General features: G+C 36.1%; 1 protein-coding gene across 3 annotated transcripts in view; it reads left to right on the top strand.

Moving 5' to 3' along the window:
- The window catches only part of LOC139968783 (uncharacterized), a 47,589-nt gene extending 21,281 nt beyond the window's left edge, over positions 1 to 26,308 (top strand). Inside the window, exons 23-36 of one of the 3 annotated variants that reach the window (XM_071973156.1) lie at positions 278 to 529; positions 1,343 to 1,597; positions 2,085 to 2,336; positions 3,330 to 3,581; positions 11,410 to 11,439; positions 11,952 to 12,001; positions 12,428 to 12,592; positions 12,987 to 13,359; positions 13,507 to 13,742; positions 14,627 to 14,797; positions 16,321 to 16,436; positions 22,138 to 22,400; positions 23,342 to 23,411; positions 23,695 to 26,304. In XM_071973156.1, coding sequence (XP_071829257.1) covers positions 278 to 529; positions 1,343 to 1,597; positions 2,085 to 2,336; positions 3,330 to 3,581; positions 11,410 to 11,439; positions 11,952 to 12,001; positions 12,428 to 12,592; positions 12,987 to 13,359; positions 13,507 to 13,742; positions 14,627 to 14,797; positions 16,321 to 16,436; positions 22,138 to 22,400; positions 23,342 to 23,411; positions 23,695 to 24,346 — 3,137 coding nt within the window. In that variant the 3' untranslated portion in view covers positions 24,347 to 26,304. Of the gene's footprint in view, positions 1 to 277; positions 530 to 1,342; positions 1,598 to 2,084; positions 2,337 to 3,329; positions 3,582 to 11,409; positions 11,440 to 11,951; positions 12,002 to 12,427; positions 12,593 to 12,986; positions 13,360 to 13,506; positions 13,743 to 14,626; positions 14,798 to 16,320; positions 16,437 to 22,137; positions 22,401 to 23,341; positions 23,412 to 23,694 lie in introns of all 3 variants that reach the window. The other 2 variants (XM_071973157.1, XM_071973158.1) reach the window with 2 other exon arrangements.
- Positions 26,309 to 26,588: the final 280 nt, after the last annotated feature.

Raw genomic sequence — 26,588 nt, 5'->3', positions numbered from 1 at the left:
CATCGTATTAATTAATATATGCTTGTTCTACGTTTGTACGTTTTGATAAACAAATAAATGAAATGAAATTCTTAATACATGGTATCATATGAGTTGTCTGAACATCCAGAATTGTGGAATGAAATTGAACAGATGAAGGCAAACTTTGCATAACCACCGTGATTTTGGTGGATTAGTTGTTGAGTGTATATTGAATGTCTAGATATTACCAACCATTTCTATAATATGCCTTCAGTCTACTATAAAATACAAATTCTGATCGTGTAACTCTTTGCAGTTGATACAGTTAGTCCAATCATCAGTTTGTGTCCAGTTGAGCAAACTATTCAAGTTGAATTGGGAGTTACTTCGGCTGTGGCATTCTGGGTGGAACCAACAGCCACTGATGTTTCAGGAACAGCAATGTTATTGTCAAGATCAATTGGTCCTGGAGAATCTGTTCCTTTGGGAACTACCATAGTTAACTACATCTTTTCTGATGCCAGCTCAAACACTGCAACATGTACTTTCTCCATAACTGTTAGTCCAGGTAAAACAAGTTTTCTTTGGGTAACTTTTAGAAAAGATAGAGTTTATATTCAATATCAGATATAGAAACTGATTGCTGCTTAAGAGGTATCATTTATGAAATCAGGTAGATTGTTTGAATGTGTAGCAATATCGACATAGTGTAGCATGTGGCAGGATTTCTTGGAAAAACTTTTCAAATAGTTGAGATCAACTTTAACCATGTTGCTATCATATTCCTAATTCAAATAACAGAGTGCCATATGGGGTTGTTTTGAAAAAAATCCAATATGGCTTACTTTCATACTGTTGTTTTTTATGTATTATAGTGGACACAACACCACCTGTAGTAGTATGTACATTTTTTGTCATTTTTCTCGGTGGGAATGACAGTTGTGACCTACACCTGTAAAGATCAGGCACTGAACAGTGGAATGTGTTCCTTCACAGTCACTGTACCTGCTGGTAATTAATATTGTCTAAGTTACAGAAATATATAGTTTAATTTGAATTAACTTTAAAGTAATTGCTATTTCTTATAGAGATCTCTCTCTTGCATCTAGTTTCACAACCTATAAACACAGCAGTGAAGAGTTGACATCATTTTAATGAAGTATCTTGCAATTTATATTGAAGAGATTTCCTTATCATATAAGTTTCAGAGGAAATGGTTTACTTATGGACAGATCTCAAGAGCTAAAGGATCCTTATGTGGAGCTGAATCTTCAGCCAATGTGCCTGTGGGGACTAAATCATGATTTGGCAAAACTTAATAGACATGTGAACGACACTGTACAACCTTTGACTGCACTGACTGACTTCATTTTCCCTTCAGTCGATAGAATGGCACCAATGTGTGAGAATGTTCCAATGGGCCCTGTTGGACAAGTAGAAGTTGGTATGGCAGCTGGGACTCAAGTCAGCTGGGAAGAACCAACCTGTAATGATATATCTCAAACAGCAACTGTAACAGATAGGACGTTCCTTCCAGGCTCATTCTTTCTAGTGGGACAGACAGAAGTTATATACACTTGTACTGATGCCTCAGGGAACAGTGAAATGTGTGTCTTTAGTGTCACAGTTTTTGAAGGTAACAGTTTCATATGATAGAGCAGCTGTTGAAACTATTTTATTTGCATCTGAGAGTTGTAACTGAAGACCAACTTTGGCTGAATAACTTCTCAGTTCAACTGAGGTGGTTATCATTTACATATGAGTTAAGAAAATTGTGAATTTGCTAACTTTCAACATACTTGTGGAGGAAAACAAATAGCAATAGTTTGGTTAATCAAGCACTATTTTGCTCAGCTTGTGTAATCGTGAGCTAATAATATGATCAAGACTTTCATCTCCCTTAATTGTGGCTCTGATGTATGATGTTAGTATTGTAGTTTATATCTGATAGCCATGTTGTTTCTATTAATGAAATCAAATCCTTACTTCAATTTCTCTGTTCTTGTTACATTTTGCATTCATTGCTGAAGGTATTCTTTGTTGTTCCTGTTGACCCCCTTTATGTTTTTTGACAGCTTAATTTCTTTCATCTTGTCATACTCTATTCGTATCTTGATTGACAGTGGACACAACACCACCTGAATGTACTAACCTACCAAATGATATTAGACAAATCGTAGAGCTTGGAACAGCTGGTACTGAAGTCTCCTGGATAGAGCCTACTTGTTTTGATCTGTCAGGAACTGGTCGAATTTCTATGCAATCAGCCACCTCACCGTTTTTCTTCTCTGTTGGGATGATGCTTGTCACATATACATGCACCGATGCTTCGTCAAATCAGAATACTTGCTCCTTCACAGTGACCATAGACGCTAGTAAGAAGATATCAATATTCATCATATATTCTTTCTAGATACCTATGTTAACCTATAGAAGTATTAATTGTGCTATTTAATTGTTTCTGTGTATACGGTAACGAGATTATCGTGTGAAGTTTTCAATCAATGGACGATAACAGGTAATACTAGCATTTAGTATGCTTCACTTGTCAATAAAAGCAGGCTGGGTTGTCTGCCAAATTGACTTTTGATTATGTATAACTTTCAGAAGCCACAATATTTGTTCTGTTTTCTTCTCTGAACTTGCTCAAGCTTGTTAATGAAATGAATGTCAATGTAGCTACCTTTGCAGCTTACCACATTTTTCATTATCTACTCCCAGCAAATTTCTTTGCTAACAATTCTAAAATCCACAATTATGACACTATGTCGGCTGATAACCTTCACACCTCTCGTTTTAGAACTAAAACTGCAAATCATTGTTTGAGAATTTGTGGAAATTCTTCTTGGAACTCATCGTCACAGGATATTAAACATTTTAGCACTATTACATCTTTCATAAGAAAATTAGGAAATATCTATCTGAGAAATTACCACATTTCCCTCTTCTGCATTTCTTTTGTTATATTTTGATTTGTGATGTTCTTAGTATATACATTTCCTTATCCATTTGTATTGGTTTGACTGCATGTGACGTGCTGGACAAGCCTACAAAGGATTCTTTAGGTCACTTTCTTTGCAATGTACATAAACATCGTATTAATTAATATATGCTTGTTCTACGTTTGTACGTTTTGATAAACAAATAAATGAAATGAAATTCTTAATACATGGTATCATATGAGTTGTCTGAACATCCAGAATTGTGGAATGAAATTGAACAGATGAAGGCAAACTTTGCATAACCACCGTGATTTTGGTGGATTAGTTGTTGAGTGTATATTGAATGTCTAGATATTACCAACCATTTCTATAATATGCCTTCAGTCTACTATAAAATACAAATTCTGATCGTGTAACTCTTTGCAGTTGATACAGTTAGTCCAATCATCAGTTTGTGTCCAGTTGAGCAAACTATTCAAGTTGAATTGGGAGTTACTTCGGCTGTGGCATTCTGGGTGGAACCAACAGCCACTGATGTTTCAGGAACAGCAATGTTATTGTCAAGATCAATTGGTCCTGGAGAATCTGTTCCTTTGGGAACTACCATAGTTAACTACATCTTTACTGATGCCAGCTCAAACACTGCAACATGTACTTTCTCCATAACTGTTAGTCCAGGTAAAACAAGTTTTCTTTGGGTAACTTTTAGAAAAGATAGAGTTTATATTCAATATCAGATATAGAAACTGATTGCTGCTTAAGAGGTATCATTTATAAAATCAGGTAGATTGTTTGAATGTGTAGCAATATCAACATAGTGTAGCATTGTGGCAGGATTTCTTGGAAAACTTTTCAAATAGTTGATATCAACTTTAACCATGTTGGTATCATATTCCTAATTCAAATAACAGAGTGCCATATGGGGTTGCTTTGAAAAAAATCCGATATGGCTTACTTTCATACTGTTGTTTTTATGTATTATAGTGGACACAACACCACCTGTAGTAGTATGTACATTTTCTGTCATTTTTCTCGATGGGAATGACAGTTGTGACCTACACCTGTACAGATCAGGCACTGAACAGTGGAATGTGTTCCTTCACAGTCACTGTAACTTTTGGTAATTAATATTGTCTAAGTTACAGAAATATATAGTTTAATTTGAATTAACTTTAAAGTAATTGCTATTTCTTATAGAGATCTCTCTCTTGCATCTAGTTTCACAACCTATAAACACAGCAGTGAAGAGTGGACATCATTTTGATGAAGTATCTGGCAATTGATATTGAAGAGATTTCCTTATCATATAAGTTTCAGAGGAAATGGTTTATTTATGGACAGATCTCAAGAGTTAAAGGATCCTTATGTGGAGCTGAATCTTCAGCCAATGTGCCTGTGGGGACTAAATCATGATTTGGCAAAACTTAATAGACATGTGAACGACACTGTACAACCTTTGACTGCACTGACTGACTTCATTTTCCCTTCAGTCGATAGAACGGCACCAATTTGTGAGAATGTTCCAATGGGCCCTATTGGACAAGTAGAAGTTGGTATGGCAGCTGGGACTCAAGTCAGCTGGGAAGAACCAACCTGTAATGATATATCTCAAACAGCAACTGTAACAGATAGGACGCTTACAAATTTGATCCCATTGTAATACCATGCTTTATAAGAAATAATACGATTATTCACCTTTATGTAGTGATTATTCCATATCACTTGACTTTCAAAATTTTCAATGATACTTTTGGAAGCGTCCAACCGTGTAAAATATCGTTGATAAATACATTATTTGTGTGCATGGAACTGCCTTACAATTACAATCAGACACCAAATGGGCCCCATAATCCTTAAGGTGATAATTAAATACAACTTCCAAAAAGCAGTGTTACTACTAGTATAACGCTTAACCCAGGAACATTTCAAACCGTGTATGAAACTTTTAATATGAGCTGCATTCAGCCCACCTTCTGGGATAGAACTAATCAACGTATTACGTTTAAGCAAGCATTGAAATAACTATACAAACTGAGAATACCAAAGCATTTAACCAGAATAATTTTACCTTACCTTAACCTTAACCTTAAATCTCTCTGTGCCAGAAGGCACACAAGTCCCGGACATCAATCCTCCACTGGGTTCGGTTGGCAGCTGCGTGGCGTACCATGTTCCATGTACTCCAGCCTGCGCAGTTCCGCTCAACCTCCACCATTTGTCGCCACGTGGTTTTCGGGCGGCCTCTTTTCCTTCTTCCTTCAGGTGTCCATCCGAGGGCTACAGCACAGTCGTCGTTTTGGTCTTTTCTCAGCACATGGCCGATCCATTTCCATCTCCGTCTCCTCACCTCCTCGCTGATCTTCTCTGCCCCTGTCATCTCTAGAACTATCTTATTTGAGACGTGCTGTTGCCATCTGATCTTGTAAATCCTCTTTAGACATTTGGTCTGGAAGATGTCAAGTTTCTTTTCCTCTCCTTTCGTCAGTTTCCAAGTCTCGCATCCATAAAGTAGGACTGACAAGACAAGGCTCATGAAAAGGGAGGCTTTTGTTTTTCTGCTGATGTCACTGGCTTGCCAGATGTTTGATAGTCGCTTCATCTGTGCGCTGGCCAAGGCTATTCTCTTCTTGACATCTGCTGTGCCTCCACCGTCCTTTGAAACACTTGCACCAAGATAGGTAAAGCTCTCTACCTCTTCCACTTCATTCACTCTGACCTTCAATTTGTCATCAGTCTTGCTGTTGGCTTTCATGACTTTGCATTTCTTGCTATTCAGTTTAAGTCCAACTTTGGCTGCATTGTCTTCCGGTTTGGTTTTCTTGTGCTGAAGGTGATTCATTGCTGAGGATAGAAGGGCGAGATCATCTGCGAAGTCGAGGTCCTCCAGCATGGTTGTGAAGTTCCATCGGATTCCAGTTCTGTCACCCTCTACAGTTTTCCTCATGACCCAGTCAATTACCAGTAGAAAGAGGAAACCTGACATGCAGCAGCCCTGTTTCACTCCCTGGGAACCAGTCTGTTGTTTCATTTTCATCGATGACAGAGCACTGGAAGTCCTCATAAAGGGTCTTGACCATCTGGATCAGTTTCTGGGGGATTCCATACTGGCGCATGATGTTCCAAAGGCTGTCTCGATGTATGGAATCGAAGGCTTTTTCAAAGTCGACGAAGTGGATGTACAGTGTAGCATTCCATTCGTTTACTTGCTCCAGAATATTCCTGAGGATGAATATCTGGTTGAATAATTTTACCAATTGGGGTTAAATCACGACATAACCACAAGTTCAAAATACTCTTTAGCCGAGATAATTTTGACATAAACTTCAGCCAGAAAAGGCTGTCACGGTCATTACTCACAACGATTCCTAAATCAGTAACCTGGCTTTCAATCCACTTGAACGAATACAAAACAATCAAATTTGGTTAACGACCAATGAAAGGACCAAGAGGGAAAATATTGGACTTGTAAGTCCTGAGGCCAATTCAAAATGCTTCAAAACTAAAACAGTCTCCTTTAATGAATTATAAGAACCATCTAAAACAAAACTGTGTCGTCTGCGTACTGAAGAATTTTAAGCTCCTCATTAAGAACAGAAGTACCTTCTAATAGTCTCGTTAGCATTAATTTTCATAGCCAACAGTTCTACATAAATTATAAAAATATAAGGACTTAAGGGACAGCCCTGTCTAACACCTCTAGTAATGTCAAAATAATGAGATGCAAAACCATTATTGCAAACCGTAGCAGACGAACATGCGTAGAGGGTACGAACCCACCGACAAAAGTTATCATTAAACTTGAATAAATGTAAGCAGTGAAAAATAAAGTCCCATTTCAACCTATCAAAAGCCTTTTAAAAGTAAAAATCCAGGGATCGAATTATTCCTACGATAGTCCATAGTGTCCAAATTACAACGAATATTTTCTCCATTAAAACGACCTTTAACGTAGCCTGTTTGACTGGAGCCGATGATCAAGTTAATAATTTTTATTTTCGTTACTAACACCTTGGAACAAATTTTGTAATCTATATTTAGCAATGAGATTGGACGAAAATTTTTGACCAAAGTATGATCTTTATCTGGTTTCGGAATGAGCGTTATCAAACTACGTGATTGCTCCATGGAGAGAGCAGATTGCTGAAAAGCAAAATTGAGGGAATGAGTGATCATGAACTAGTATTTGGCCAAAAATGTTTATAAAACTAAACTGAAAGGCCATCACTCCCTGGGCTTTTTCAATTACAAATTGAAAAAAAGAGCAGATCTACACTCATCCTCTGTTAATGGACCATCATAACGTTTGGCTTCATCAACAGTTAAACAGTTAAACAATTAACAATTTTGAAAATTTGAAAAAAGAGAAAATTGTCGTTACCCTGGCTCGTATACAAATCCTCATAAAATAGAAAGAGTTCTCGAAGAATTAAGATGGTATCAGTAATATCGGTACCACCCCGATCTTTTAACTTACGAATAACATTAGAGGATTTGTTACGTCTTTCAAGACTTAAACAGTAGCTTGTATTTTTTCACCTTGCCCCACCCATCTAGCTCTAGAACGGACAATAATACCATGTAATTTATAATCAAAGCATTTCTCGAGTTTATTTCTTTCGACAGTTAGCTTGTTAAGTGTATCTGAGGAGAGCGTATCATGATTTTCTTTCTCTATTATTATCATTATTATTATTACGATGATGATAAGAGAAATAATAATAATAATAATAACAATAATAATAATAATAAAAAATAATAATAATGATAATAATAAAAATAATCTTAATCTTAATCATAATCATAATAATTAAAATCATAGTAATAATAATAATAATAATTTTAGAGCGAGAGAGATACTCTTTGAATGCATACAGGGACTTAATTTAGTTGATGTATTTAGGGAGAGGAACCCAAAGAAGTACCTTTTTACATGGTTTTCCAATATTATTGATGGCCATAGTTGTAGGTTAGATTTTTTTCTGGTGTCAACCAACTTGCTAGCTTTGTGTAACGACTGTTATACTTTATCGACCATTCAGTCTGATCATAATGCGGTAATTTTTAAGATGCGTGCTTCGACTTTTAAGAGAGGCGGGGGGTTTTGGAAATTAAACACTTCCCTATTGAAAGAAGCAGATTTCGTAGAAGGAATTCGTAAGTTAGTTTCTGGTGCCTTGGCAGAATGGGATTTAGATGCAACTAATCCACAACATTTTTGGGAATATTTAAAATTCCTCATTCGTTCCTGGTCCATGAAATATTCTAAAGAAAGGTCTCGTCTTGTGAGGGAGAGGGAAAAAACGTTACAAAAATGTATTGTTTCATTAGAAACTGAATACAATTTCAACCCCACTCCGTCCCTTAAACTACAAATTTCAAACGCTAAGCACAGCCTTGACGACATTTACGAGGGCAAAATTGATGGTATTATTATTCGCTCTAGAGCGAGATGGGTTGAACAAGGTGAACGGAATACACAATACTTTCTAAATTTAGAGAAGCGAAACAGTGAGCGCAAGTCAATTAAAATTCTAGTTGATGACAATGGGACTGAGTTTACCGATCTCCACGCAATTCTAAACGTTGAGCGAACTTTTTACGAAAATTTATATGCTACTTGTAATGATGCTTGCTTGGATAATACTTTTACTGAGTCGCTTCATATTACGGGTTTGAACGACGATTCAAGAAATAATTGTGAAGGTGCCTTAACTGAAGAGGAATGTTGGAATGCACTTAAGAGTATGGCTTCTGGTAAGGTACCTGGCAGCGATGGTCTGCCAGCTGAATTTTATAGATTTTTTTGGCCAGAAATTAAGTCTTTCGTTGTTATGTCGCTGAACTCGGGATATCTGATAAGTAAACTTTCTTCGGAGCAAGGCAGAGCTGTTATTACTTTACTTCCTAAAGATGGTAAAGACATTAAGAAAATTAGTAATTGGAGGCCAATCTCACTTTTAAATGTAGACTACAAAATTGCTGCTTCTTGTATTTCTGCAAGACTCAAAGAGGTCTTGCCGCATGTTATCCATCATGATCAAACCGGCTTCCTTAAAAACCGATATATAGGAGAAAATATTCGACTGATCCTAGATGTTATACAGTATGCACAGGATAAAAATGTGCCAGGTTACATTCTTTTCGTTGACTTTGAAAAAGCCTTCGACAGTGTTAATTGGAATTTTTTGTACCATACACTTCAACTTTCCAATTTTGGGGATAGCATTATTCGTTGGGTTAAGACCTTTTATGCAAATTGTACGGCTTGCGTTTTGAATAACGGGGTTTCCTCTGGCTTTTTTCCTGTTAAAAGGGGGATGCGCCAAGGCTGCCCCTTAAGCCCATACCTTTTTGTGTTGTGTGCAGAAATTTTGGCTTTGAAATTACGAGCTGACCGTATGTATGTCGGTTTTCCAGTAGGCAATGTTAACATTAAAGTGTCTATGTATGCTGATGACACAACTATTTTTCTGGACAATATCGATCGTTTTTTACAGAGAGTTGTTGAGATACTAACAGAGTTTAAACAAGCTTCTGGTCTGAAGATCAACTTCGAAAAGTCTAACATTCTTCCTATCGGCGATAATAATGAGAATGGTAATGGTCAGAGTTCTTATAATATTCCCTTTACAGATGGTCCTATTAAGGTTCTTGGTATTACACTTACGAATAATAGAAGTGACCTCTTTCCCTTAAACTATTTGCCAAAACTTTCACGTTTGAAAAGTGTCCTAAATATGTGGTCTCCTCGTGATCTGACTCCCTATGGTAAAATTGTTATCATAAAGAGTTTTGCTTTGTCACAACTTGTTTTCCTCTTCTCTGTTCTGCCTAACCCTCCAGAATCATTTTTAAAGGAACTAAATAGTTTACTGTTTAACTTTATTTGGAGAGGAAAGGGCGACAAAATAAAGAGGAAAATTTTAATGCAGCCACAGGAAGAAGGCGGCTTGAATATGATTAACGTGCATGATTTCATGAAAAGTATGAAAATCACTTGGATTAAAAGATATACAGATCATAATTTTGGCCATTGGAAAGTCCTTTTCGACTATTTTTTGAAAAGCGTTGGTAAGGATTTTCTTTTTAGCTGTAATTTCAAGGGAAATGATATTTTTAACAAGGTTAAACACGAGTTTCTTCGCAACTGCTGTTGTGCTTGGAGCGATCTCACCTTTGAAACCCCGGTGGCGAATTACGGTGATCAGATTATCTGGAACAACAGTTTTATCAAGATTAATAATGAAGTAGTTTGGTACAGGAAGTGTTTTAATTCAAATGTGCTTTATGTCCGGGATTTTTATGACATGTCTGGCAGGCCTCTATCGTATACTGCTTTTATTGCTAAATTTAATTGTCCAAGCTTCCCCTTTACTAAGCTGAATGGGATTATACATTCTATCCCACGTACGTGGGTACCATCCAGATATTCATTGCAGCTGCCGAAGCAACCATGTAGTCAGCAGGTTATGTTAGCGCAACTATATGGTACTACTAAGATTTGTCAATATGCTTATAATAAATTTAACAGCCGTTGTATTGAGCAACCACGTGGTTGTTTAAAATGGGACAATGATTTTAAAGGCACCACTTTAAACTGGAGTGAAATTTTTGGTTCTTGTAGCAAGATTAGAGATACTAAATTAAGAAGCTTTCAGTACAAGTTTATCCATCGTATCATTACTACAAATAGTTTTCTTAGTAAAATTAACATTATTGACGACCCAAGTTGCAGTTTTTGTGGCGAGTCTACTGAAACTTTAGACCACCTTTACTGGCGCTGTAGCGCAGTTGGAGATATTTGGAACAAAATATATCTTGAAATCTTTAATTCAAAAGTTGAAGTTGAGTACGAACACGTGTGTTTTGGTTATGATTACGAGAACAAAATGAAATGGTATAGCCTGACAATGTTTTATGCCAAATATTATATTTACCTTTGCAGAATTAACAAAAGCGTTCCAAGTTATGATATTTTCAAGCATAAGCTTTCATTTTTCTTGAGTGTTGAAATGTATATACTTATCAATAACAAAAAGCACAAAGAAATTAAACTGCTAAGGGATTCTTTGCATTATTGATAAAGGAAATGTCCTTTTGGTGTCATAAAGCGAATTTTTTCTTTCTTTTCAACTTAATATGTTGTGCAGAAGAGATGGATGCAAATAAAAATTTCAACAAAAAAAAAAAAAATAATAATAATAATAATTAATGAATGGTATTGATAATCATACACGGATTAATGAATTATTGCAGTTTGGTTTAATCGGCAATGAGATTCGCCCATAAAGTCCTACTGTTTTTTATATCAACTCCGTTTCAACGCTCGGAAAGAGGAAAAAACAAAACCCACACGTTAAGCTATGTTCTATAGAAGTTTTTGTCGATGGGACACCGACGGGGTCATAACGTCTGCCTATAACGCATACTTGGCTGGCTTGCAATTATGGCAGAACTGCAGCCACACTGTTTAGAATAACGCAAATTTTCTTATTTCTTTAAACAGTTGATGCGAAACCGCCCATGGAAGAAACAAGTAAGTTTGCCATTTCGAAATAATTTATTTCAGTACTAATTAATTCGGATTTTAAAGGAAAGATTAAGAAGTGTTGAATTTAACACCGACCACCGTTGCTCTTTTCGCCTGAAAAGAAAATGCTTCTTCTCTACCGTACCTGAAAATATAAATATATTACATTGTAAGGCTACCATTATCACACAATTGAGTTCTCAATTGAGTATCAACAGCTATCAATCTATTCGCTTAAAACGACTGGGACAGTAATTCTAAAATTAAATATAGCATGATAACAAGCGAGTGTATCGAGGTGAACAGATCAAGTTAAAGGGAATATTTCTAAACCCCAACCTTGATTTATTGCTCCACTTGAAAGCCCAGTCTCGCAAGACCCCCCCCCCCCCCTCCAGCCCCGGTAAGACAACCTTCCTCATTAACAACGCATTCAGCGATACATAAATAACCTTTTGACTAACCTAAATATTTCGACACTGCATGGTTATGCTCTAATGTTAACCCATTCTTAACAGCCACTGACTCAACTTCGGCAGTTGTATTGGAACTCGACGACATTTTAAGAGTAAGTTTTACGTTCTTATTTAATTCGATCTTTATTAGTGGTTATTTATGTTGTTAAACTATTTTTTCCTTCTCTTTCTTCTGCTGCGGCAGAGACAATGAAGGTAGGGAGATCATTGGGTCGGTCGCAGACTTATAGGGGTAGGGGTCTATGTAATGATTCACAGAGTTACGTTTAAGGAAACACCTGCAATTTCGTTATAATGTTTCGAGTTGTGTACGTTTTATAGTAAAATATAAAATATATTAAAATCATGAACCATAAACCTTCAAAACAAAACTGTACATGACGGTGTCCCCCCCCCCCCACCTCAACCCAACACACAGATAACATACCTTCCCATTTCCTTCACCTCCGCCTCGTAATGATTTTCGAATTTAATTAACTAATAATTATATTTAATTATTGTAATTACTTATCTTAAAGACTCTCGCCGAAGGAAATATCATAACTGAAGAGGTCGAGATGGATGCAGAATCAATAGAAACAATATCAAATGATCAGGAAGTTTTGGAAAAAGACCCAGAGGTACTAGGGTTGGTAATCTTGACTCTGGAAGCGGTCACGGGAGCAGGAGAGGCTTCTGTTAATGTAAGTAGACAGAGTTACACGGTATCAAGTCGTAAGCGGTATTCAAAAGACACTCACCGCTATACTTTCATAGTTAAATACTACGGGGTCATTACACGACATCTGTCGGTAGTAATTCATTGCTTACTGCATAGATGAGGATCGGGTGGGGATTGTAGGGGGGAGGATGGGTAAGGGGAGTGGGTCAGGAACATATGACGTCATTTCTGAGAAAAAGAAGCAAATGAAGAACAATTCATGTTTATATAATAATAATAATAATAATAATAATAATAATAATAATAATAATAATAATAATAATAATAATAATAATAATAATAATAATAATAATAATAATAATAGTAATAATAATAATAATAATAATAATAAGATATTTTCTGTGCCTTGGAGATAGATCACCGAACCAGTGGTAAGAATCATCAACAATCTCATGGATTTGGACCAAGATACGTTTGAGGACAAAATGGTAGGAGGTGAAAGAGCTGTCGCCGCCTTGGAGGAACAAGTCACGAACTTTCAAAGCAGTGAAGGAAATTTCTCGACAGTCCTTGACAACGTTGGGGTAACTGCGGTGAAAATAAATAGGGAGACTATCGGTAGTAGCTTAGCATTTGCAAATGTATTCCAGGAACATGAGACGCCGGTAATCGGTGGCGCTCTTCAAGAAGGCAATACTCGACTATTCTCTGATGGAAACGAGTTACCACTCGAGAGAACGGTTACATCCATATCGGTTCCCTCTACAGTTCTAGACTTGCTTGGAGAAGGTAAAATGTTTCTTTTGTATATCACTTGTACTTTTAAGCAGTGACGTAAGCCATATTTAGCTTTCATTTGAATAAAATTGAATAACTATTGAGAAATGATGTGTTTACATTACCACTTAATCTATAATGTTTATTTATCTTCTATAGCTGGTGTCGAGTTGACAGCAGTTCCAGTATCTTTCATACTCTACGGTAACGATGTTCTGTTCAGACCATCGATGCCCACAAACTTAGAAGAAAATAAAGACGAGGGCGATAACTCAACAGTTACAGAAAGGGTTGCAAGTCAAATCATCTCAGCCATTTTACGGTTAGCGGATACCAGCATCGAAAATCTTCCACCGGGTTCACCTGCTGTCGTCACGACATTCAAAACAATTTTGGTAAAGTTTTACTTTGGTTGAAATTGTATCATGTGCATTTGTAATGACTTCGTTCCTCCCGACTCCTCTATGAAAATTAGTTCAGACCTAAAAGTGCGGATTATCTGGAAACATGTTGTGGACCTCTAGCTGTACGGGGGGGGGGGGGAGTGGGTGAGGTATTTTGAGAGAGAAACAGTATTATACAACAAATAGGTGAAAGTGTTAAGGCGTCGACATATATATAAGTCTACTGTATCGAACTTTGACCCTGGATATAGCACCATCGATGACACTTACTCTGCGTTGCAACGAAAACGGAATCTTGAAGCAAGCTTCAAACAAAGAAGAAATTAATTTGATGTTAACACACATTGGGTCCACATATTGATTGATTGATTTGATTGATTTATTTGCTTTATCACGTGAATATAAACAATGTGATAGGAAGTCCTCTAAAAAACCTTCAGATGGCTTAACAAAGTAGAGGACTCCCTGTAGAGGACTAACATACGCATATACGCAAAGTAGAGGACTTGTATACGCATAATGACGCAAACAAGTAGATAACCACATACTGACCACCATGGAGCCCCTCCCTGTTTAAGCAATAACGCCCTTCATGGAAGGTCATCACATGATATAGAAACGTATGTTCTATAACTTAAATGTACGAACAAAATATGTTTTGTTTTGGTTATATCCATGTACTATGTATATTAATGGTTAATTCAGTAAAATTTTAATTGTACTCCTAGTATCAGGATATCTTGAATATTAGAATGGGAGCTGTTCGGTAAAAATATAGCCATTAACAGTTTTTCAAGTGCAGGTCCGATAATCCCGGATTGAGACTTCCCTGTATGCCCATCTGTTACAAACCCGTTGCTTTTTCCTTCCCGCAGACGATAACTGAGCAAGAAGCTATTGAAGCACAAGACTGTGTTGTCTGGGATTATGATGAAAAAACCGGGGAAGGATTTTGGACAAAAGACGGGTGTGAAAGGATCTCGGATGATAATTCTGCTCAGACTACGTGCTCATGTAATAAGCTGGGCAGTTTTGCGATTCTTATAGTGAGTAATATAATCAAAGTTTTCTCGCTATTTAGAACCCTTCCTTGGTAGTACACTTCAAAGCAGGGAAAGACTGTTGTTTCTTTTATTTTTGCATATATGTCAAAAAATAATCTAAAATATTACAAGAGATATCAAGAAAATACTAGTATTCCACCGCTCATAGAGAATTTTCAGTTTTAATTCCAGCAAACGTAGCTCGGGAACGGGGACAATTATCACTATCAATATCACTTTTAGAAGTCATCGTTAATTGACGATATATCTATGACAGTTCGACGGGGGGTGGGGGTGGATGGCATCCCCTGGATAATATATATATATATATATATATATATAAATATATATATATATATAAATGAAAATCGTAATGAGTTGGAAAATCAAGAACAGTGAAAAAAACTTTCAGCCTCCACCGGGATTCGAACCACGGGCCTTCCGCTCTGTACGCGGACACCCTAACCACTAGGCTATGGACGCTGATTGTAAGTCCAGAGGTTCGAAACCGGGGAGGAAGGTCGTAATTCCACTGTAGGCGTTTGTCACCTGTATCGAACAATACTAGTTCTGTTTTTGGTGACATATTTTGCCTTATTCTAGAGATCAAACATGATGCTGACCAACTCGAAATCATTTGTGATTCCTAAAGCCGGATCTCGAAAGAGATACTTTGAACAGACTTTATGTATATATTGTTATGAGGGCCCATTGTAGCCTAACGCTAGTTACTGCTAGTGAGGAACCTAATGTTATTATATAGAAAGTCTTTGAAATTGCCTACGTGATAAATCAGTATTTGAGAAATTAGGTCGGGTTACCGTGTCAGAATATTATAATACACGATTGTTCTGGTATATTCCTTATGATGACGCGCTGGTCTCGGGTTAACATCGGTTTACGTGAGATCGCGTGAAAGCTGTGCACATCTTCGTGGATTCTCTGGAATGTTCGCGAGATGTGCAAAGGACTTCCGCGAAACGTAGAAACCGGAAACTATATATTTGTAATAACCACTTGTTGTTGTTGGTTCAGACTCCATTGTTCAATATAGTTTACGTTCTCATTCAAATTCTCTAGACTCGTCAATTTGTCTGTGTTCCTTACGGAAACGAACCCAGGCTTGTGTCTCGTTAAAAATGAGTTAACGAGACCTCTCGCATTCCAACGTAACAATATATAAATATATATATATATATATATATATATATATATATATATATTTGCGATATATTGGTTTGGTTGATTGGCGTCTATCTTGGCGCAGAGTGCTCTATGTCCGGTGGACAGAGCGCAGTATAAATCTGGTCCAGTTATCTGATGGTCGCACGACACGTGGAACTCTGAGTAACAATATATATATATATATATATATATATATATATATATATATATATATATATATATATATATATATATATATATATATACAACAGCATGATTACACATAAGAAACTCCTGTTTCGGCCACCTTTCAGAAACTCAACCCCATTTGTTTTGTTTTTATGTGCTCTCCACTCCAACAGCGAGTTCGAAAGGGATCCTTCGAGGCTCAAATTGCTCTACAGTTTATTACTTTGATCGGATCGATAATCTCAGGATTGGCTCTGATAGCATGTCTGGTAACATTTGTCTCCTTAAAGTAAGTTATCCACACTTAACGCTTGTCTGTCTTATGATGTATGTAACCAATTATCTATACGGAAATTAAAAAGACGCCATTGGTCTTGAAACTGACACATACATGTCAACTGAAGTGTTACATATGTCATATTCTCGGACTCTCAATTCCCAAACTGTTTATATTTACGAGAAATCGACATCTTTCGCTTTCTCAACAAATGAGAGTTTCTCGTGTTCTCATTGGCTCATATTCAGATTATAGGGGTCACACTGTACGTAATTGACATATGCCAATGTAATTAAACATATGTCGATTTCAGCCTGGCCATATGGCACGTTAGTATACTCTCTTAATTCGCAAGATTGACTTTTCACTCTTAAAGATTGAATTTTAAATCTTTGGCAGATTGATATTAGGGACCAATCGGCTTAGATTGACTTTCAATCTGTCTTAAGATTGAAAAAAAAAATAGTCTTAAAAGATTGAAAGTCAGTGTTTTTTAAGATTAATATATCAATCTAATGGATTGGTTTTCTTAATCTAAATTCGATTGACTTTTAAATTTCAATCTAAAACGATTGTAACTATCAGTCAATTAGATTGATAAAAGTCATTCCATACGATTGACTCTTCGATCATAAAAACTGACTTTCAATCTGTTATAGATTGAAAAGGTAGAAATCTAATAGATTGACTTTAGAATCTAATTTAGAATGACTATTAGTCTAAAAATGTTTTTTATTTATATGACTGGGACTGTCAATCAATATGATCATGATTGTCACTCGTTTTGCAGTTTGTCTATGTTTAAGCTTTCAACGTTAATTTTGTAAACATATATTGAAACAATTGGTTTTGTCACCCAATTAAATTACTCTCAAACAGAAGCTATAAACATAAGAGTATGTCCACTTAGTTTCGCTTGAGGAAAACACCAGAAACAGAAAAGACTGAATGTACTTTGTAGACGAATTATATTCATTTACTGATGCAGTGAAGAAAACAAAACATGCAGAACATGGGAAATACTGGAGTTCCATAATTTTAAACATTTTCAGGTGCTAAAGATGAAGGCTAAAATAAAACATAATTAAAACACTGGCATGCATTTACTGATGCAGTGATAAACAAAACATGGGAAATACTGGAGTTCCATAAGTTTAATCATTTTCATGTGCTAAAGATGAAGGCTTAATACTGGTGTTCCATAATTCTAAAGTTAAAGAATGAAGTTTGCAATAACATACTGAAGATTTTTTCAGGTGTAAAAGGAAAATTTGAATAATTAGCCTTTCCTATAGATACAATAGGCAAATAAGAACCTGAATTGGATTAAAAAAAACTGAGGCTATGTCCCTTTTGGTTAAAACAAAACAACCTGGTAAGAATACCGAGCTGAACTAAAATTATGCATGCTTGTTTTAAATGCTAAATCTTTTATTTATATTTCATCAGTAAACACCATTTTAAGTCAATATCATTACTTGGGTGGTGCTCTTATTGCTGCACCAAGAGCTCGGACCTGTGGTTTTGCTGTTGCTGGAGGTAGTACTTCATAGTTCATTGCAGCAATAAATTCCCAAAATTGTTGCAAACTTGGAGAGTACTCCACATTAAAAACAAAATGACACTTAAACAGTCTGTCTAAAGCATCCACCACATGAAGCCCTCCTGAAATTGCAATGCGGTCCAATATTACAAAGAACTGTTTCGGATCTTTTTCTGCACCAAGGGATAGCAACAATGGCTGCTTGAAACGATCTTCTTTCAACTTTGTTGCTTCTTCAACATCTGTTCCTTTCTGTGGATAACAAGCAGAAAAGAGTAATAACTGTAACACATGGTAATGCTCTCCTTTTATCCATTTTCTGAAATGAGGATGATTTCTGCAGTTGAGCTAACTCTTTAACGCTTAAGCTTGAAAAATATGTTCAACTGCTTTTTAAAGTAGCATTTTGCGTTTGGTCGCCGTATTATACTTTTTTGACATGTCCATCAAGTTTTTTACATATATCAATCACAAAAGAGCCAACTAAGATATTTATAAGATATTTGCAGATAATGAGAAAAGTGTCCACGACAAACTCGATATTTAAAATTAATCGCATACAGTTCCCCCAAACCTACTAGTTTGAATTCAACCAATCAGAGATATGCAGGTTTAGTGATGAGCCGTTGCTAAAAATAGATTCAAGACTTTGCGTTGGTACAACCAGGGAGTTGTAATGGAACTCCCTGGTACAACTGCCATATAGACTGTACACAAATCAAGCATGGTGTTGTATTATGGATTGGTCAATGACGTTCGTAGTGTATATTCATATTATCGGTGAGGTTTATTGGGATTCCAACGGATAATATCTTGGAGAAAAACACAGTTGAAAGTTGCAAAATTTTCAACTTTTATGCCACCATTTGAAGTAAGATTTAAATAGATGGGCTAGTTATGTATGTCGTTATGGCATAGTGGAGTCAGTGAGGTTGAGAAAAATCATAGAAAAGCACTCAAATTGTTTTATTGCACATGTAATTATGTATGCACAGTAACCGTAGAAGGTGTACCGTAACAGTGCAATAAATGTACTAGATAGTCTATACTATCCACACTTTTGCCATCTGTGGGCACTGTGCTTGATATTATGATATTATGCCGATATGGATTATAATATTGAACTGACAAGAGAAGTCACAAGCCTTTACCAATTTTAATGAGCAGTAAACTTCTTGCATATAAGTACAACATGATATGTACAAGCATTAAGCATCACTACACACTTAACCCTACTGTCCAGAGAATACACACTTTTTATATATATACTGCACATATATACAGTTTCAGTATGACCAACCCACAGCTGCTGACCTTGTTCTGTGAACTGCTTGTAGTTCAAGGGTCCCATTAACCTTTGGGCAATAAGGTGTATCCTATGGCGCGAGAAAGCGGAATATATTACGTACAAATATATATCTCTAAAAAGAATATACAATTGAGTGAAATGCGCCCTGCACCACTGACGTAACAGTTTACCTGCCTTACAGATTTCAATAGGCACTTGCGGTAGATCGCAGGAAATTTGAGCTGTGCAAATGACTTTCACACGTTCGTTTCCTTTGCAAGGTTTGGCAAACTGCTTACGTAACACACCGGCTAACGTTCCAAACTAATAACCTTGAAATGTGAAGAAGTGAGCAGTTACTGTTAAGCCGGCTAGTTACGTACGGTACAGAAGGCTTCGCTGTCGAACGTACCGTAGTACAATCAGGGAGTTGTTATGGAATAATCCCTGGTACTATCATGTGCAATGTGATATCGCAAACCCACTAACTATGAACTGCATTAAGATTCTGAGCAAACATGTGCGTTTTATGAATGGCCAGTGTAAAGAACAGGCTGGTCACTGCTGAAGTTACTGAACATCTCAGTCAGCACTTACAGAGCTCCGTACTTTGTACAGCATATATATTTTTCGCACAGAATATATTTTTCGTACAGAATATATTTTTCGCACAGAATAGGTCTTGAATATTAGAGAATATATATATTTTCTTTACACACAATAAAAATATATTTTTGCACAGAATATAATTTCTCCTGTAGAATATATATTTTTTCTGTCTCAGAATTTATATATTTTGCTAGAGAAAAATATTTTTCTGTCAGAGAATATATGTTTTGGTACTTTGTACAGCATATATATATTTTTCGACCAGAATATATTTTTTCGCACAGAATAGAATTTTGTTGTTAGAGAATATATATATTTTCCGTACACACAATAAAAATATATTTTTGCACAGAATATAATTTTTCCTGTAAAATATTTTTTTTTTCTGTCTCAGAATTTATATATTTTGTTAGAGAAAAATATTTTTCTGTCAGAGAATATATATGTTTCTTAACAAGATATATATATATATATATATATATATATATATATTGAAAGAAAATATATATTTTTCTCTTAGAGAATGTATATTTATATTATAAATGTTTTTGTGTCAGAGAATATTTTTTTTTCAGAATATATATAAATATGTCTAAAATGTATTTTTGAAGTAAACCATGTATATATTTTGCAAGTAAAGCATATATATTGTTGTACACAATATATTCCGCTTTCTCGCGCCATAGTATCCTCATGAGGGTTTCTCCTAGCTAGTAGTAACTGGAATGTGATTAATGATTTATCATTTGATGACTTTTTCTCCTATACAATTCTAGCGTGATATTATACTATTCTAGACTGTCACTGTGTGAAGAATTTTGTACACTCTGCACAAGGGATGTGGTGGGAAGGTATGAAGGAAACACAGCACTGTAGTGTTTAACAGTTGATTTTAGCACTAGCAAGGGCCAAGGCTAGGTCTAACGTTAGGCCTTGCCTGCCATAGGCCTAACAAGTTTCAATAAGAATATGGCGATGGTCTTTATCTATCATGCTGCTAGACTACACAACCGAAGTTGAATGAATGTTTCAAATGTATCACGATAAAGCCTAGGCCTACTGTAATTGAATTAAACCGCATGCACATACGCATGTGATTTTCTCTGCAGTGCGTTAAACCTCATTTCGCCAAAAGTCACAATAGACCCTTGCCTAACTTTAAGTCTAATATAATTAAAGTAGGAAATGCAACAATAAAAGAAAAGGAAAATTGAAGATGGGCAGATACACAAATTAAAGGAGTAAATGAAAGCGTATAAAACGAGCATTTTGAAATACAGACAATAAGAAAAGCCTAACGTTAAGCCTAACGTTATCATAGGCTTAGTAGATCAGCAACTAAGCAGACTGAACAGCGAAATGCTAGGCTACATGATCGACAACTAGCTGAAAGGTGTTAAAAAGTCAAAAATACGAACCTTCTAGAATAGTGATTATCTCCTCCGTGAACTCTTTCTTCGCCAGAAAATTTCTAACGGTTCCTGTCATCTTTCTTGAAATGAGAAGGCTTCTTCGAAAGGTTTTAAGAAACTGAACTAAACTACACCGCTGTTTTGGCACAATCAGTCAATCAGTGCTGTGTACTATCATATACGTTTCATGCAGTGCGTTGTGCAGAGCAGTATATAGAAGACCGGTATAATGTATTACGCTGTGTGTACGTACGCGGTGCAGCAGTGGGTATTTGGTTTTGCGAAATCTGATTGGACAATAGGCAGCGTTGGTATTTGTTTTGGCGTAATCTGATTGGATAAAAGTCAATCTTTACAAGACTGACTTTTATTTGCACCACGTGACTTGATTCTATAGCGTTTTCATTGGATATATCTGTAAATCTAAGAAACGATTAAGTCAAGGATAAGACGTATTCAATCTATTAGCTTAGATTTCAGTTCATTTTCAATCAAATAGATTGAAAACTACTGTCAATCTTAGCTACCACTGACTTTGTCAATCTTACGAATTAAGAGAGTAGCACCGTGTTTTGTTAGTATGCTGCAAGATACTATCGGTAGTAAAGAGAATGATTTTGAATGGATACAGTATAGGTGGTGAAATGTTCAAGAAGAATATTGGCCATATGACGTCACCTCGTGGAGTTACTCGGTTCTTACTAAACCTAGCATATTGGATACTCCAAGCATAATATTTCCCAAACAGAGAATCATTCATCAAAAAATCATTTCTATCACAGTAATATAAATGCCAGTAATTATTGATATATTTCAACAGATTTTCTGATAAGGTGAAAACATCATTTTCTTTTACTTTAGATCGTTTAGGTCGAAGCAGCCAACTCATATCCACATCAACCTTTGTCTCTCTCTACTGGGATTCTATATCGCCATCTTAGTGAACCCTCTAGCAGTGGGAAAGGAGGTCCGGTGTACGGTAGCCTCAGTGTTCGTCCATTTCTTTACCCTTGCTACTTCAGCTTGGATGTCCGCAGAAGCTATGAACATGTACTATTTATTCCTGAAAGCTGACAGGAGCACTGTTCGACACTTTATACCAATAGCCTGTCTACTAGCGTATGGTACGTGAGCCTATATTGAAGTATCTAAATACAAATATATAACCTTATAGAAATATCCCAACGCGAATGTAGTTCTCAGATGAATGTTTCCAAACATAAATTTACATTTGAGGCAAGTTACACAGAATTGGATCATCATTGGCGGGGTGGGGTGGGGTCGGGGCTTCGATAGTACAACTTCAAAAAGTGGGGGAAATAGTTTAACATGGCAATAATGTGTATAGACGTGCATTTAACGAATTGTATGGTCCAGTTTTGCCCCATCAACACAATTTTTGATACCGATAACTTTCTAACATCCACATGGCAACGGGACATCGTTTAGATGCACGGACAACTGCCTTCAGAACATCATTATATCTGCTGATCTTAAGGTGACTTTTTGGCGTTCCATACTCGTCATGTTCGCACTTCATATCACAGCTAGCTAAAACCAACCTTAGGTGGTCATTGTAGCCTATACTAAATCGATGTACATACTCTTGGTACATTTACATACAAAGGTATGGGAAGGGCCTGACCATATGCTGTTATGATAGACGTACGGGTTGTAGGCCTACATTAATTTTGATCGTTTCGATACTAAATTTGGCACTAAAAATGAGCTAAATTACTGAACGTTTATCATCTCGGATAATGATTAACAAAATAATACAAAAATTGTGAAATTTTCAACAATAAAAATTATGTACACTAATATGGGGACATTTTCTGGGTGACAAAATGAAAACGTTGAGCAGCGAATGGAATCATTAATTCGTTTGACGTTATAAACTGCCTTTGGTGAAGAGAATCGACGATGATTTCTTAGTTTGTACACTTATTAGGCCTATACATGCATAGTCTTACTTTGAGGGATATTCTGTAAGATTTGATAGCGTTGCCGATCAAACCCATTAAACTTTAAAAAAATTAACCTCTTATTTCTTACTAATTTTCAGGATTATCAGCTCTATGTGCCCTTCTTGTAGTGCTACTCGACAAAACCACTAATTTTCAAACTTCCGACTAGTAAGTAATTAATGTAGTTTTTCTATTAATTTTATGTAAATCATATTTAAATGATTTTTTTTTATAAAAAAAATGTTACAAACATTTATCGGGACTTGGAAAATCCTCGCGTTCTATCAATGGACGTTACTGGCATATTATATCCGAAACATTGTTTACCGACCTATGTTTATATCTCTTAAAGCACAGATGTATTTAATAAATATATTCTATCAATTCCTTCTTTTTCTTGTTTTTCTTTTCCATTGGCTAACAGTTTTATTTTCTTTCTTCTATTCCGAAGCTGTTTCATCCATCCTGGTTATGCATACTACTTTGGTTTCTTGATGGAAATCGTCGCCATGTTTGTGTTTAATTTCGTCATCTTCATCCTGGTGATTCGTAAGATACTCTGTCGCCCTCTCATGGTCAGCCGAACTATCGACAACGCCAAACGTAACGAAATCATCAAGCGAGTCCGCCACGCAGTTCTCTTCTGGTTCGTTCTCGGTCTGTCTTGGCTTTTTGGATTTCTCGCCGCCGTCGATACCAAAACTCTGATATTTGATTATCTCTACTGTTTCTTCATCTCAATTCAGGGCATCTTAATGTTCTTCCTATTGTGTGTGGCCAATCCTGAATTTAGGAGAAAATTTAAGAGGGTTGAATCGACGCGGAGTACCACACAATCTAGCAGACCGACTACATCAAAGTCGCGTAAACCCGACAGGCAATCGATACATATGGATCAATTGAATCCATCTTACGGCGCAACATCCAGCGGCTCTCAATCTTCTGTATATGCGAGTACACTAAATCAATCTGAAGCTGGAGCGGCAGGAAACGACAGTGAATCTGTACATGATACTCCCATGAATGAATCTTCTAGTGCAGCAACAGCCGACGACAGTAAAACTGTATATGATACTCCCACGAATAACTCTACAGTGCAGTAGCAGCCGACGACAGTGTATCTGTATATGATACTCCCACGAATAAACCCTCTAGTGCAGCAACAGCCGACGACAAATCTGTATATGATACTCCCACGAATAAACCATCTAGTGCAGCAACAGCCGACGACAGTAAATCTGTATATGATACTCCCACGAATAAACCATCTAGTGCAGCAACAGCCGACGACAGTGAATCTGTATATGTGAATACCACGATTAAATCTTCTCCTGCAACAGACAACAAATAAAAGGTGGTACAGTGCCATGACATTATATTGCATGATATTTCATTGTATTGCATTGCAATGGATTGCATTGGATGTCATTGCAGTGGAGTGGATTGCAGTGAATTGTATCGAATTGAGTTGTACTATACACTGAAATGCGTATTTGATCATATTTCTTTGTGTTGTTCTCGTTTTGTATGGTTGATTGTGGGGCTTATTTTAGCTAAAAGGAAGTTTTTGTTTGAGTCAAATAAGACGTACAGCAAAAATGATTAACGGACAGTCCACATCAAACACGCCCTCTTTATGTCTATAAACTATACACACCCAATATGGCTTTGCATTGGATAGGATGGATCAATGTTATGGCCCAACCGTGCAATGAAATAAACCAAAGCATTGAATAGCAGTGCAGTGCATTGGAGTAGATTGTAGTGAATTGCACTGTACTGCACTGAAATGCATAATGTGTTGCATTGTGATGTACTACATTACATTGTATTGCGTTGTGTTGCATTGTAGTATTACATTGTATTCTGTTATGTTGCATTCTATTCTATTATATTGTTTACCGGAAGTGAATTCCATTGTATATATTGCTTTAAAAGTTAATGCTTTAAAAGTTAATGCTTTAAATATAAAAATAAAAGTTAAGGGAGTTGAGGCTAATAAGATGGAAAAATCAAATGATCACCGGACAATCCACATTATAAAAACATTCTATAGCTGTTCTCTATTGACAGCAGACGCCTAGGTTTCCTATGAGTATAATATTGATCATTCAACGATGCAACAGCAGCCTAACATAAAGGTATTATATGGCTGTGAAATAGACCTACATTTTTCATTATGATGCATTGCGTTGTATTACATTACAGTGAGTAATAATTGTATTGTAATGTGCACTGTATTTCAGTAAATTGCATGATTGAATTGCATTGTCACTCGTCGAACTGCGTCTTGCGTTGTTTTATACTGTATATAGTTATTGTATTCAATTGTACATATACAGCATCATTCTATTAGACTTACATTGCATCCAAATAGCATTATATCGCATTGTACTTTGATGTGATACGGTGTCGTGGATGTAAAAGCATAATTTCCAGCATAATCATCATCATTATCATTTTTATTATTATGATTATTCGTTATAACACTAATTTTACATTTTATCTTATGAATACTATATAGTTATACATGGTTCATATACAGGGGTAATCTATTGCCTCATAGTTCTTGGCAGTGAACTTCATCATTCGATGACAATAATTCTTGCTCAAGATTGACGATATTTTATGTCCAATTATTTTATCGATCAGGAAAGAATTAGCATATATTATCAAGTATTGTATGTATAGCGCTACATGCAAAGAGTTAATTAACAATCTTCAATACAGTAGAGTAATAACTGCATATTTTGTTTGGTTTTTGTTTTATTTATAATACATTTTATTATATATACTATTATATATTTATTATTACAAACAGAAAGAGAGAGATTTTCATAAAGGCTAAAAGAGGCCCGACGAGAGGTGATCAAGCGGGCTACGGCCCGCAGTTACTTAGGTGAACCGGGACAATACTGAGTAACTTGGGAAATTATGATATTAAATAAATAGTGCATTTACATTCTTTTAAAATAACCTTTAGGACACCTATACACACACAAAGCGTCTTACAACTTGTTAATGATCAGGGTTTTTTATCCAACCTTTGACGTCACCCAAACGAGAAGGGACCGCGAAAAGGAAATTTACGGTCCGCTATATATACTTGAAAGTTGCTTTATTGTTTAGACTTTTGTAAAGGCACAAAAACGACTTAAATCCTTTGTAAAAAAATATTGTATGCGGTCCACAATTATGACGTTACTCAATGAGAGACACAAAACAGGGGGTGAGATATTTACGGTTAATTGATATCACCTTAACTGCAAATTAATTTCATAAGTGGTGCCAACATTTTCTAATTCGGTACACGCCAACTGGCAGTTGTTAAAGAGATTGAACGTT

This window comes from Apostichopus japonicus, chromosome 6 (genome assembly GCF_037975245.1).
Source record: "Apostichopus japonicus isolate 1M-3 chromosome 6, ASM3797524v1, whole genome shotgun sequence".
Lineage (NCBI taxonomy): Eukaryota > Metazoa > Echinodermata > Holothuroidea > Aspidochirotida > Stichopodidae > Apostichopus > Apostichopus japonicus.
This window is presented reverse-complemented; position numbering and strand designations above follow the sequence as displayed.